Below are 11138 nucleotides of genomic sequence, written 5' to 3'. Positions count from 1 at the left end.
GGGGGGGGCGAGGCCGGGAAAAAAAAAGGGGGGGGGTAAGCTGTAAGGGCCCGTGGGAGAAATGCTCTATCAGTTATTAAGTAATACAAGTCCAGCTATGATTGCTGTACTAATTAGCTGGACATAATTGACTGCTAGTGGCGGTGCCAGGTAAAAGAATTTAGGTCTGAGCTGGCGGCTTGTATGAGCCGAGTGATTAGGACAAGGCTGTGCTAATTTGATTTAGTGAACTGCAAGATCAGAATGTCGTGACAAAGCTTAAGTTCTAAGCTTCAGACAATCCTGGAGATAGACAGTAAATTTTGATGGAAGGTGAAAGGTCAACATTATTCCGAGATTGCTCACTTCGTTTTGTCTTCCCATCCCTTTTTCTGTCTGTCTCTTCTGTTTTTGCCTGCCACTGTTCCCTGAAAGGTCTTTGTGAGCTCTGAGGATCAGTGATATGGCCATAGAGTTTTAGCTCGCGTTTTTGTGTTTTTTGACAGTAGTTAGCAGATCTTCGTGGGGTCCGATAGGTGAACTAATCCTGTCTCTAATCTCTTCGTTTGTGATGCGGTCTTTGTATGTGATTCCTAGGATCTTTCTGTAGCATCTCAATTCCATTGCTAGGATCCTCCTCTCTAGTTCTGCATTCAGTGTCTGAAATTCCTAAGCATATAAGAATTTGACCATGACCAGGCAACGTGTCAGTCTGATTTTAGCATATAAAGTAAAAAAAAAAGTATATTAAAAAAGAACAGAAAGAAATTATTATACACAGAAATAAATACACCAACTAATGATCACTCGAATTTTGTAGCTGATGCAAGAGATAGCCCAGATCTACAATCTTAATGATCTTAATAATCTTAATTATCTTCCTTGTTTACTGTACTCTATTTATATGGCTTTTAAATTATTGTAATATTTTTGTTAATTTGTTTGTTTTTCGCTATATCTATTTAAATGAAAATAAAAAGTGGGCTTATGGATGGGCTTTATTTCATCTTGAAACGTTGAAACTGAATGACACTAAATGGCAATGGATGCTTGTTATGTAATGTACAGCATTGAGTCACTGTTGTCAGGGTTGTGATTTTAAGCTTTAGCTCGTTTGCCCTGGACCCGTGGCATTCGACATGCAACTTCGTGCTTAAATTAAATAATTGACTAGATGTTAACAATATAATATTTCATGACATAAAAGTAATTTACAATGGACAAACTGATAAACTAATGTATCATTGAATTTAACAAATATGATTAATATAGCTGTTATGTTAATCAAATAATCATTCGTCACCTTGCTGTCCCATAGTACCAACACAACACATTAGTAAGTATTTGGCCTCAACGCAACACACGTCCAGCACTGGTCCACTGCTGACTTTAGTGCAGACTTAACCTACAAGCCCATCACTAACTCCCCTGTTTAGGTAGGTACACAGACAACCCGCAAGGAAACGTTATATCAGCATAGCAACAGAACAATCCCATCAGCTAAAAAGCAATGCAACAACGAAGTGCGTTAAAACATTGTGCACCTTACAAGAATTGGTGCTAGGAATTGGTGCTACGTACCGACAACTATAGGGCACAAAACACCAGGGGCGGACTGGCTATATGGGCTTTTGGGCAAATGCCCGGTGGGCAGGTACCCAAATGGGCTGGTAGGGCCAGGAAAGGGCCGCATGGATGCCATTATAACAGGCATCAAATTTTTAACCTTATAAAAAATTTATAAAAAAAGGCCCTCTGAGCGTTGTGTTAAAATAACAAAAACTCCCCCACAGACTCTACAGTGTAATACGATTGTAATGTAACACATTTTCCTAATATTGTGATACCCTACATACGTAGTTAGTGCTACTAGTAAGGCTTCACCCTTTTGGAAGGCATCAGACTCCTTGATGTCATCACGTAGAGCAGTGGTTTCCAAACCTTTTTTTTTCCTTAACGGAACACTACGCACATTCGGAGTTATTTGGCGGAACACTGCTTATTTTTTAAAAGAGATTAATTCACGCGGTGGACTACTTGTAGAATTGTTCCAGTTGTTTGTGAAACAGTTAGTGAAACATTGACGTAGAGTACGGCTTCTTTGAGCCATAGCTAGGATTAACAATATGCAAGTTTTGAGCCCTGTGAACAAAAGTAATTTGTGTTTTCAAAAGCTTATTTACTTTTTTAAAATTCAAAAAAAGGTTTACACTATTTTACATACTTTTATTTTCTTAAACTGTAATTTCACAAAAAAAAAGTATAAAGCAAAAATGAGACACTTTTCAAATATTGTCAGCCATTGAATGGTCGACTTACAGGAAAAGAAAAAAATTTGCCTATGGTCTGAAATAGAACGAATGAAACGTTTAAATGTAAACATTCTTTGTCTTTCGGAGGACATGCGCAAGTCGATCAAGACGTTTACAGACTGTGACAAGTCGGATTAAGATATTGGCCGTTTTGGGTGTCTAGGGGATTTTATAGTTTGAGAATCCTTACTTGCACATATAAACTACAAGCACAGCGTTATAATGCAGGCAACAAATACTATATTTAGGTGTAAACTTATGTACAGTTTATTATACAAAATAAGATAATGAAAGGTGAAATGCTGTACAGTTGCTAGTATGGAAACTAGCGTATTTACATATATAGGAGACTATCATCATCAGATATTAGAACCAAGTGGTCTGAGTGTCATTAGGCTGGTTGCTTAGCTTTTGGTCCTGTGCTGCACTGGTGAGACGGGTGTGGCTGGTACTGATGCTGTCTGCTAGTGGGCTGGCGTAGTAGATCCAGGCTCCGGTTGCAGTCCAACTTGTATGGTTGCAGAGCTAAGCTGCGTCTACCAATCAGTCAAGCCAGTGACGAGTCTGTGGCTAGCGTTGTTACTTGGACTCTTGAAGGATGAGTAGGTCTGATGTCTACAGATCTGGTGCCAGCAAATCTGCTATCAGCTTTAGGTTGCTAAGATTTCAGGCGGATGTAGCCTATAGATAAAAGCTGCAACGATATGAGGTGATAATCGGCTTAGCCATAATGATAACGCTGGGTGGTAGATGCTTTTCCGTGAAGGACATCTTCAGACTGATGTGGAGAAACTATAATCTAGTTTCATAAATATCAAAGGGAACTAACAAATGAATATAAGGTCCCATCAAGGGGGATAACAATAATAATGGGGACTCCCATAAAGGGAAATAACAAACAGTAATAAGTGATATGTGATAAGTAATATAAGTGACGCTCACCAATCACGGTGAATAGCAAGCACATACATCACTAAGATAAATGAGATGAAAGGAGAAGGGGAGATCAACGTGTGATACTCGCCCGTGCTCTCACATAAGTAAACATAGAGCATAAGTAGATACATACTCAGTAATAAGACATGTTTACATAAGTGTCTTGATAATTCCCTGCCAAGGAATTAATCAATGATAATATATTGAAGGCTCGTGCTGAGCGCTAATATATCAGAGTTGAATTAATAATAGTTAAAGAGCTAAATACATCTGCTAAGAATTGTTAATAGACTCTAGTCCAGATGGCTTGAACATTTAGCCACAAAAGTCATGATATAAAATATAAGTATACAGTAATCTACTTACATTATCCATGATGAGAATGCACAAATAGGTACACAAATAATGTAGTAATAAATGCACAAATATATATATACATTACTAAGTAAAATGGTTCTCAAGCACTTTACTAAGTTACATACCACCAATCCAAGTGAAATAAGGGAATGAAAATAGTCTAGAGCTCAAGCAAGAGATAGATGTGCTCCCTGTGGGCTCTCCAGCGTGAATGAGATCGGACGATGAAGTTTGTCCATATACACGTGGATAGAAAGGGGGGGGTGAGAGGCGGGAGATAAGTGCAAAGGTGGTCTAGACTATCTGGCGTCTTTGACAAAGAGATCCTCGCTTGACCGTGACGGCGTTTCCGGGAGATAGACATTGCGCGAAGGCGCGAGTTGAAAGTCCAGGAAATCATCCCAGGTGGTCAGGTGGATTATGAAGGGGAGATTATCAGAGCTCGGCACATCAAGGGAGATTATATTATGATAATGGCTAGTGCTAGACGAACAGCGTTGCCCGAGGCGTTGAGTTGAATGGGCACTTTGAAGTGACCAGCCGCTCCCGGAAGGGGGGGAGGGGGTCAACGGATGTTTGCCACGATAGATGGAGGGAGTGTACTCTTGTCAAGAGTCTAGTGTGACACGTGTCAAAGCGGGGATAGTAAAATGTGACATCGATGCCAAAGGGGTGGGGTTGGATTGGAGGGGTGGTAGCTGTGTTTTTAGCGCTTGATTGGCTAAATTAATAAAATTGATGATTAATAGCGAGTAAATAAATTAATTAAATGCTTAGACCTGAGTGATATCTTGAGTGAGCTAAAACGGTTCGTCACAACCCTCCCTGCGTAAGATAGGTCTTTGTTAAAAGATCTATAAAGTGCTAACGTTGATATTACTCAAGTTTCGTCTACTGTCGGTCGTAGCATTTAAGAAAATTTTCCCAGTAGTTAAGAGGTTGCCAAGGTCCAGAGGGGTGTCCGTCCTAAGGGTCCGCTGTCGCCTATGTTCTGTCCGCAGGCGGATTGCCACGTGGAAGGGGCAATTCTGGAAACCTGGGGAAATAGGCCGGGTAGATAGGACTGGGTACATCTCCTTCTTGGGGCAGACCAGTAAGTGGGATGGACGTTATGGCGGAGGGCCCAATGCGCGTATGTTGGACGGGGCTTATCTCTAAAGCCATAGTGAGGCGTTTCTTCGTGAGTGCGATTGATCGGCTTACCTCTAATTTTCCAGACACGGTCAATGTCAGGGAAGAGTGGCCTTAAAGTGTGGGTGGAGCCGTGATGAGGCCCACTTTCACGAGAGTGAAAGTTCACTTTTCTCTGTGACTTCCTGGCAGGATCAGTGCCAGGGATGAGTGGTTTGATAGCTGAAGAGCGGGAGTTACAAGGACTCTCACGAGTGTAGGTATTTCGCTTACCTCGTGACTTCCTAGCAGTGCCAGTGCCAGGGTGGAACGGCTTGAGCTTGGCTGAAGGGCCAGTAAAGGGTTTGTTAGAGTGGCGACCAGGGCTTCCAACCGGCTGGTTGCTGCCACGTTTCTGCTTTGTCATTCTACCGACAGGCAGAGAGAAGTATGGTTTATTGACAACTCCTAGAGGTATGTACCTGGAGCCTAGAACAAAGTCGTATACTGGCGAGTCCATGACTACTGCATCAATGGTGCCATGTACATACTTGCATTCTACGTGGACCCGAGCGATAGGATACACCTTCGGAGGAATGCCACGGTCTAGAGATTGAACCGTCACTGATCCACCAGTGAGATCCGATGGGTCGACCAGTGCTTTGCTGATGACAGAGCTCACCTCACATCCGGAATCGAATAGTGCCTGGACAGGAGATCCGTTAATCAGAATAATCTCTACCCCAGGGGGTGATACGATGGGGTGAGGCGGTATCGGTTGGGTAAGGCCACAAGCAGTGGGTTCAGGGGCCACGGTCAGCGCTGATATGACGTAATAGTCCTCCTCTTCCTCATCAAGAGGCGATGGCTGATTATGCAAAGAGGGTTCAGGGAGCTCAGTCATGGCTGACACAGTACGTGGGGCCTGATGCTGTCGATTGGGCCTGTGATCACTCGTGCTGTTCCGGTCACGGTGATGGTTATTGGTCTGGCCATGTCGAGGCGGGTGGCTTCGTCTGTCGTAGCTAGTAGGCGTGGCTGGTCGTTGGATTGGTGCTTTTTGGTGATGAGGTTTAGTAAAAGGAGAGGGTTGGCTAGAAGGAGCGTGTTTGTTGGAAGAAGTGGGCTGGTCCTCTGGTTTGTCCGAGGCTGAGGTCTTGCTTTTGATGTCCTTAACGTCTTTGCGGGCCGTCGCGTACCGGTCTGCAGCTGAAGCTATGTCGGCTGGTGTAGCGGCTTGCTGCTCCCTAACAAAGATTTTGACATCGTTAGGCATGCACTCCAGCAACTGCTCTGCGAGTATGAGGCTCACTAGGCCGTCCAAAGTCTCTGGCAGTTCGCTAAGAGTGTGCCATCTCTTCAGGTATTTGTCCAACCTGTCGCAGAGATTACCGTAGGTCTCTCGGCGCTCTAGGCGGGATGTCCTGAATTTCTTTTGGTAAGCCTCGGCAGTCAGCTCGAATTGGACGAGTAGCGCCTGTTTGAGGGCTGCGTAGTCTTCTCGCTGTCCGGAGGGGAGTTTAGAGTATACTTCATAGGCTTTGCCTCGGAGGCATTGGGATAGCCGGAAGCACCATTTCTCCTCTGGCAGACCGTAGTAGCTCGCAACTTCTTCGAAACGGACAAGATAAACTTCGATGTTCTCTGTCTTGTCGTCGAAGTGCTCCATTGGCATGTGGGGTAGGCCGTTTGAGGAACTTTGCTGGGAGGCAGGGCTAACCGGGCGAGATCCGGAGGAAGCTTGACTGGCGGTTCCGTTCTCTTTCTCCGCGGTTATCCTTTCTCTCTCAGTTATTTGTTTTTCTTTTTCCCTTTCTCGCTCCGTGATTTCCTTTTCTTTAGCTATAGCTATAGCTATTTCAGCTTCCTTTTTTTCCTTCTCTTTGGCTATGGCTATAGCTATTTCAGCTTCCTTTTTTTCCTTCTCTTTGGCTATGGCTACTTCAGCTTCCCTTTTCTCTCTCTCCATAGCTATTTCATGTTCCCTTTCCTTCTCCTTTCTACTTTCTTCCCTCTCCTTCTCAAATTCTGCCCTCACATATTCTTTCTGTTTTGCCTCATCGTCATACAGGACGGCCGCGAGTTCTCTGAGTTCAGCTATTTTTTGTTTCATGTCAGAGTCCGCTTTGGAGCGTGTGCCAGTGGCCATGGTGGTGAGGGGTGCTAGGATGGTGAGGGGTGGGTAATGAAGGGGAAAAGCGGAAGGTAGAGTAAGAGGTGGAGAAGATGACGGAGCTGCTGAAAGCAATTACTTAAGAGTTATAGGAAAGGTGGTATTAACCTTTGTTTGGTGCTTAAGAACCTGTAAAAGAAGTACAATTACAGCAATACAAATTTAGAAAAATAAAATAGCTCTGAATGACACTCTATAGTCTTGTGCTCTAACAATGATGATAGTTAAAATACTGGGGAGTTGCCTGCTGTGCTTGCAGTATTAGTTGGGTTAATCCCGGACAGGCCCCCATTGTGACAAGTCGGATTAAGATATTGGCCGTTTTGGGTGTCTAGGGGATTTTATAGTTTGAGAATCCTTACTTGCACATATAAACTACAAGCACAGCGTTATAATGCAGGCAACAAATACTATATTTAGGTGTAAACTTATGTACAGTTTATTATACAAAATAAGATAATGAAAGGTGAAATGCTGTACAGTTGCTAGTATGGAAACTAGCGTATTTACATATATAGGAGACTATCATCATCAGATATTAGAACCAAGTGGTCTGAGTGTCATTAGGCTGGTTGCTTAGCTTTTGGTCCTGTGCTGCACTGGTGAGACGGGTGTGGCTGGTACTGATGCTGTCTGCTAGTGGGCTGGCGTAGTAGATCCAGGCTCCGGTTGCAGTCCAACTTGTATGGTTGCAGAGCTAAGCTGCGTCTACCAATCAGTCAAGCCAGTGACGAGTCTGTGGCTAGCGTTGTTACTTGGACTCTTGAAGGATGAGTAGGTCTGATGTCTACAGATCTGGTGCCAGCAAATCTGCTATCAGCTTTAGGTTGCTAAGATTTCAGGCGGATGTAGCCTATAGATAAAAGCTGCAACGATATGAGGTGATAATCGGCTTAGCCATAATGATAACGCTGGGTGGTAGATGCCTTTCCGTGAAGGACATCTTCAGACTGATGTGGAGAAACTATAATCTAGTTTCATAAATATCAAAGGGAACTAACAAATGAATATAAGGTCCCATCAAGGGGGATAACAATAATAATGGGGACTCCCATAAAGGGAAATAACAAACAGTAATAAGTGATATGTGATAAGTAATATAAGTGACGCTCACCAATCACGGTGAATAGCAAGCACATACATCACTAAGATAAATGAGATGAAAGGAGAAGGGGAGATCAACGTGTGATACTCGCCCGTGCTCTCACATAAGTAAACATAGAGCATAAGTAGATACATACTCAGTAATAAGACATGTTTACATAAGTGTCTTGATAATTCCCTGCCAAGGAATTAATCAATGATAATATATTGAAGGCTCGTGCTGAGCGCTAATATATCAGAGTTGAATTAATAATAGTTAAAGAGCTAAATACATCTGCTAAGAATTGTTAATAGACTCTAGTCCAGATGGCTTGAACATTTAGCCACAAAAGTCATGATATAAAATATAAGTATACAGTAATCTACTTACATTATCCATGATGAGAATGCACAAATAGGTACACAAATAATGTAGTAATAAATGCACAAATATATATATACATTACTAAGTAAAATGGTTCTCAAGCACTTTACTAAGTTACATACCACCAATCCAAGTGAAATAAGGGAATGAAAATAGTCTAGAGCTCAAGCAAGAGATAGATGTGCTCCCTGTGGGCTCTCCAGCGTGAATGAGATCGGACGATGAAGTTTGTCCATATACACGTGGATAGAAAGGGGGGGGTGAGAGGCGGGAGATAAGTGCAAAGGTGGTCTAGACTATCTGGCGTCTTTGACAAAGAGATCCTCGCTTGACCGTGACGGCGTTTCCGGGAGATAGACATTGCGCGAAGGCGCGAGTTGAAAGTCCAGGAAATCATCCCAGGTGGTCAGGTGGATTATGAAGGGGAGATTATCAGAGCTCGGCACATCAAGGGAGATTATATTATGATAATGGCTAGTGCTAGACGAACAGCGTTGCCCGAGGCGTTGAGTTGAATGGGCACTTTGAAGTGACCAGCCGCTCCCGGAAGGGGGGGGAGGGGGTCAACGGATGTTTGCCACGATAGATGGAGGGAGTGTACTCTTGTCAAGAGTCTAGTGTGACACGTGTCAAAGCGGGGATAGTAAAATGTGACATCGATGCCAAAGGGGTGGGGTTGGATTGGAGGGGTGGTAGCTGTGTTTTTAGCGCTTGATTGGCTAAATTAATAAAATTGATGATTAATAGCGAGTAAATAAATTAATTAAATGCTTAGACCTGAGTGATATCTTGAGTGAGCTAAAACGGTTCGTCACACAGACAACAATAGCAACAAAATAAGCCTTCTTAATTTTAGTTTGCCAATGATTCAAAAACTTATTCAGCTTACGGGCCACATAATTTCGGACCCTTACGTCTAGGCCTCGTCAACAAAAAAAAAAAAAAAAAAAAATTGAGAAAAAATCAATGTAGCAGGCCTTCAGAAGAGTTTTGGGGGCTTCTTAAGTTCTCTATCAGTTCTGTGAGGCACGTAAGTGGTATATCATACTTCAAATCAAGAAAATTCTAAACTCTTTCTCTGAAATTATCCTTCTAGAGCCTCCATGAAGTTGGATCCTTCTTTCGTTGCTATTTTAGGAGTTTATGTTTAGTGGCTGATCATGTTAGGGACCTGGTGGCCGAGTGGTCAAGCGTTTAAGATTCCAAACCTGTGGTTCCTGGGATTTTTTAATAAGACGCCTCTACGTCCACGCAACTCTAATGAGTATCTCACATTTGTCCGGGGAAAGTAAAGGTGATTGGTCCTTTGTTCCAGCCACTTGACACCCTCGTTAACACATCTGAAGTACACATTAGAGCTGGTTGGACTTAAAGGCGCCCTAAAGTTACCGAAATTAAAAATTCAAGTCTTCATCAAGATTCGAGCCCGGAACACTCCAATTCTGAAGCCAAGCTCTTTACTACTCAGCCACCGCACCTCTACGCCTCTTTAATATCAGACTCAATTTGACCCTGGACATTTTTTTTACAAGCATGAATAGTAGGCCTTGATAGAAAACACATCAACATCTCCCCGTATTACAAGAAAAAAGCGTTGATGACGCCAGGAGAAAGAATTTCCGAAGCTGAGAAAGCCTGCATACGCCTGGCTTTGGGGGCGCTTACATCACTCCTTCCGCCCCCTTTGCTGACTGGAGGGGAAACTTGCAGCATCTCTAGTTCTATCTCTGGGAAGAACTTATTCTAATATTCAAAACACTTAAAAATTATGTAAGCAGACCTATTTCCTAAAAAAAAACCCCCACAAACGGACTCACATCTGTAAAATTTGATTGCGTACATTTGGATTCTGAACATAGTGTTATATGTGAATTCCCTTAAAGTAAAGGGAAAAAAAAAGTCTGAAAATTGTGATAGAATTATGACTTAAGTTGTTTTTTTTTTCATTATATTCTTAAAAACCTCTCGACCTTACTTAGGGAGCCTACAGATCTCCTCTTCGTCCCCAGCTGTTAACGGAAAAGGGGGGTTGGAGCGAAGGAAATTTTAGTTAGTGTGAGTGTTAGTGTGTGTTAGTGTAAGTGTTAGTGTGGGTTAGTGTAGGTGTTAGTGTGGGTTAGTGTAGTGAAAGGGATATGAAGCAGTGAAAGAAAAATGACTTAGCGTTCGAAGCGATTCAGAATCATGAATGGTATGTAAAGGGTTTCAGATAGTGTTAGTATAGTTAGAAGTACTAGGACCTGTACTGTAGCCAACGTAACTAGTCAGGACACGACTTGCTCTTTATACCAGAAAGATTATTTATGAGACGATACAGAAAGGAGGGGGGCTAGGGTGGTTTGCGGTTGCGGTATATGTTTCCTTGCTTTGTCAAATTAATTACACCTGATTATATATCAATACAGGTGTGTATATACCAAGCTGTTTACGGCTTCGTGTATGCAACCATATTGAAGTATAGAGAAGCAGTTTTTTTTTCTTTCTTTCTTTCTTTCCTATTTGATTTCTTTCTGTAAGTTCCCCGTTTACTTTGTATCTTTTTCTTCCTTCTTTCTTGGTTTCTTTCTTCTTTTTTAAATCACTTTTTATATTTCTTGTCATCTTTTTTTTTTTTTACAAAGCTTATATCAACTCACTCTGTGTGTGTCTGTCTGGCCAAAAGTTTGTACATGTTATTTCTCCCACACCAAATCTCGGATCAAGCTGAAATTTTGCACAATCATTTCTTTTACCTGACAACAAAAGTATCAATGTAAAAAAAAATAATTACCAATTAGTTAATTAACTATTGGTAAAAAATTAC

General features: G+C 42.2%; 1 protein-coding gene and 1 long non-coding RNA gene across 2 annotated transcripts; both read right to left on the bottom strand.

Annotated features, from left to right (window-relative positions):
• Positions 1-2429: 2429 nt before the first annotated feature.
• Positions 2430-6736, bottom strand: LOC129923861 (uncharacterized). Its single transcript, XM_056016560.1, has 2 exons — positions 3710-6736; positions 2430-2985 (listed from the first exon to the last, which is right to left on the bottom strand). Exon 1 carries the CDS (start codon positions 6661-6663, stop codon positions 4516-4518), a length of 2148 nt encoding a protein of 715 aa, XP_055872535.1. The 5' UTR covers positions 6664-6736; the 3' UTR covers positions 2430-2985; positions 3710-4515.
• A 441-nt stretch (positions 6737-7177) lies between these two features.
• On the bottom strand, positions 7178-9142 carry LOC129923863 (uncharacterized). The gene is made up of 2 exons (XR_008775797.1): positions 8458-9142; positions 7178-7733 (listed from the first exon to the last, which is right to left on the bottom strand). It is a non-coding gene; the product is annotated as an uncharacterized LOC129923863 (long non-coding RNA).
• Positions 9143-11138: the final 1996 nt, after the last annotated feature.

The sequence above is a fragment of the Biomphalaria glabrata genome, chromosome 18 (assembly GCF_947242115.1).
Source record: "Biomphalaria glabrata chromosome 18, xgBioGlab47.1, whole genome shotgun sequence".
Classification (NCBI taxonomy): Eukaryota; Metazoa; Mollusca; class Gastropoda; family Planorbidae; genus Biomphalaria; species Biomphalaria glabrata.
The sequence above is the reverse complement of the archived record's forward strand: the minus strand, read 5'-3'. Positions and strand labels throughout refer to the sequence as shown.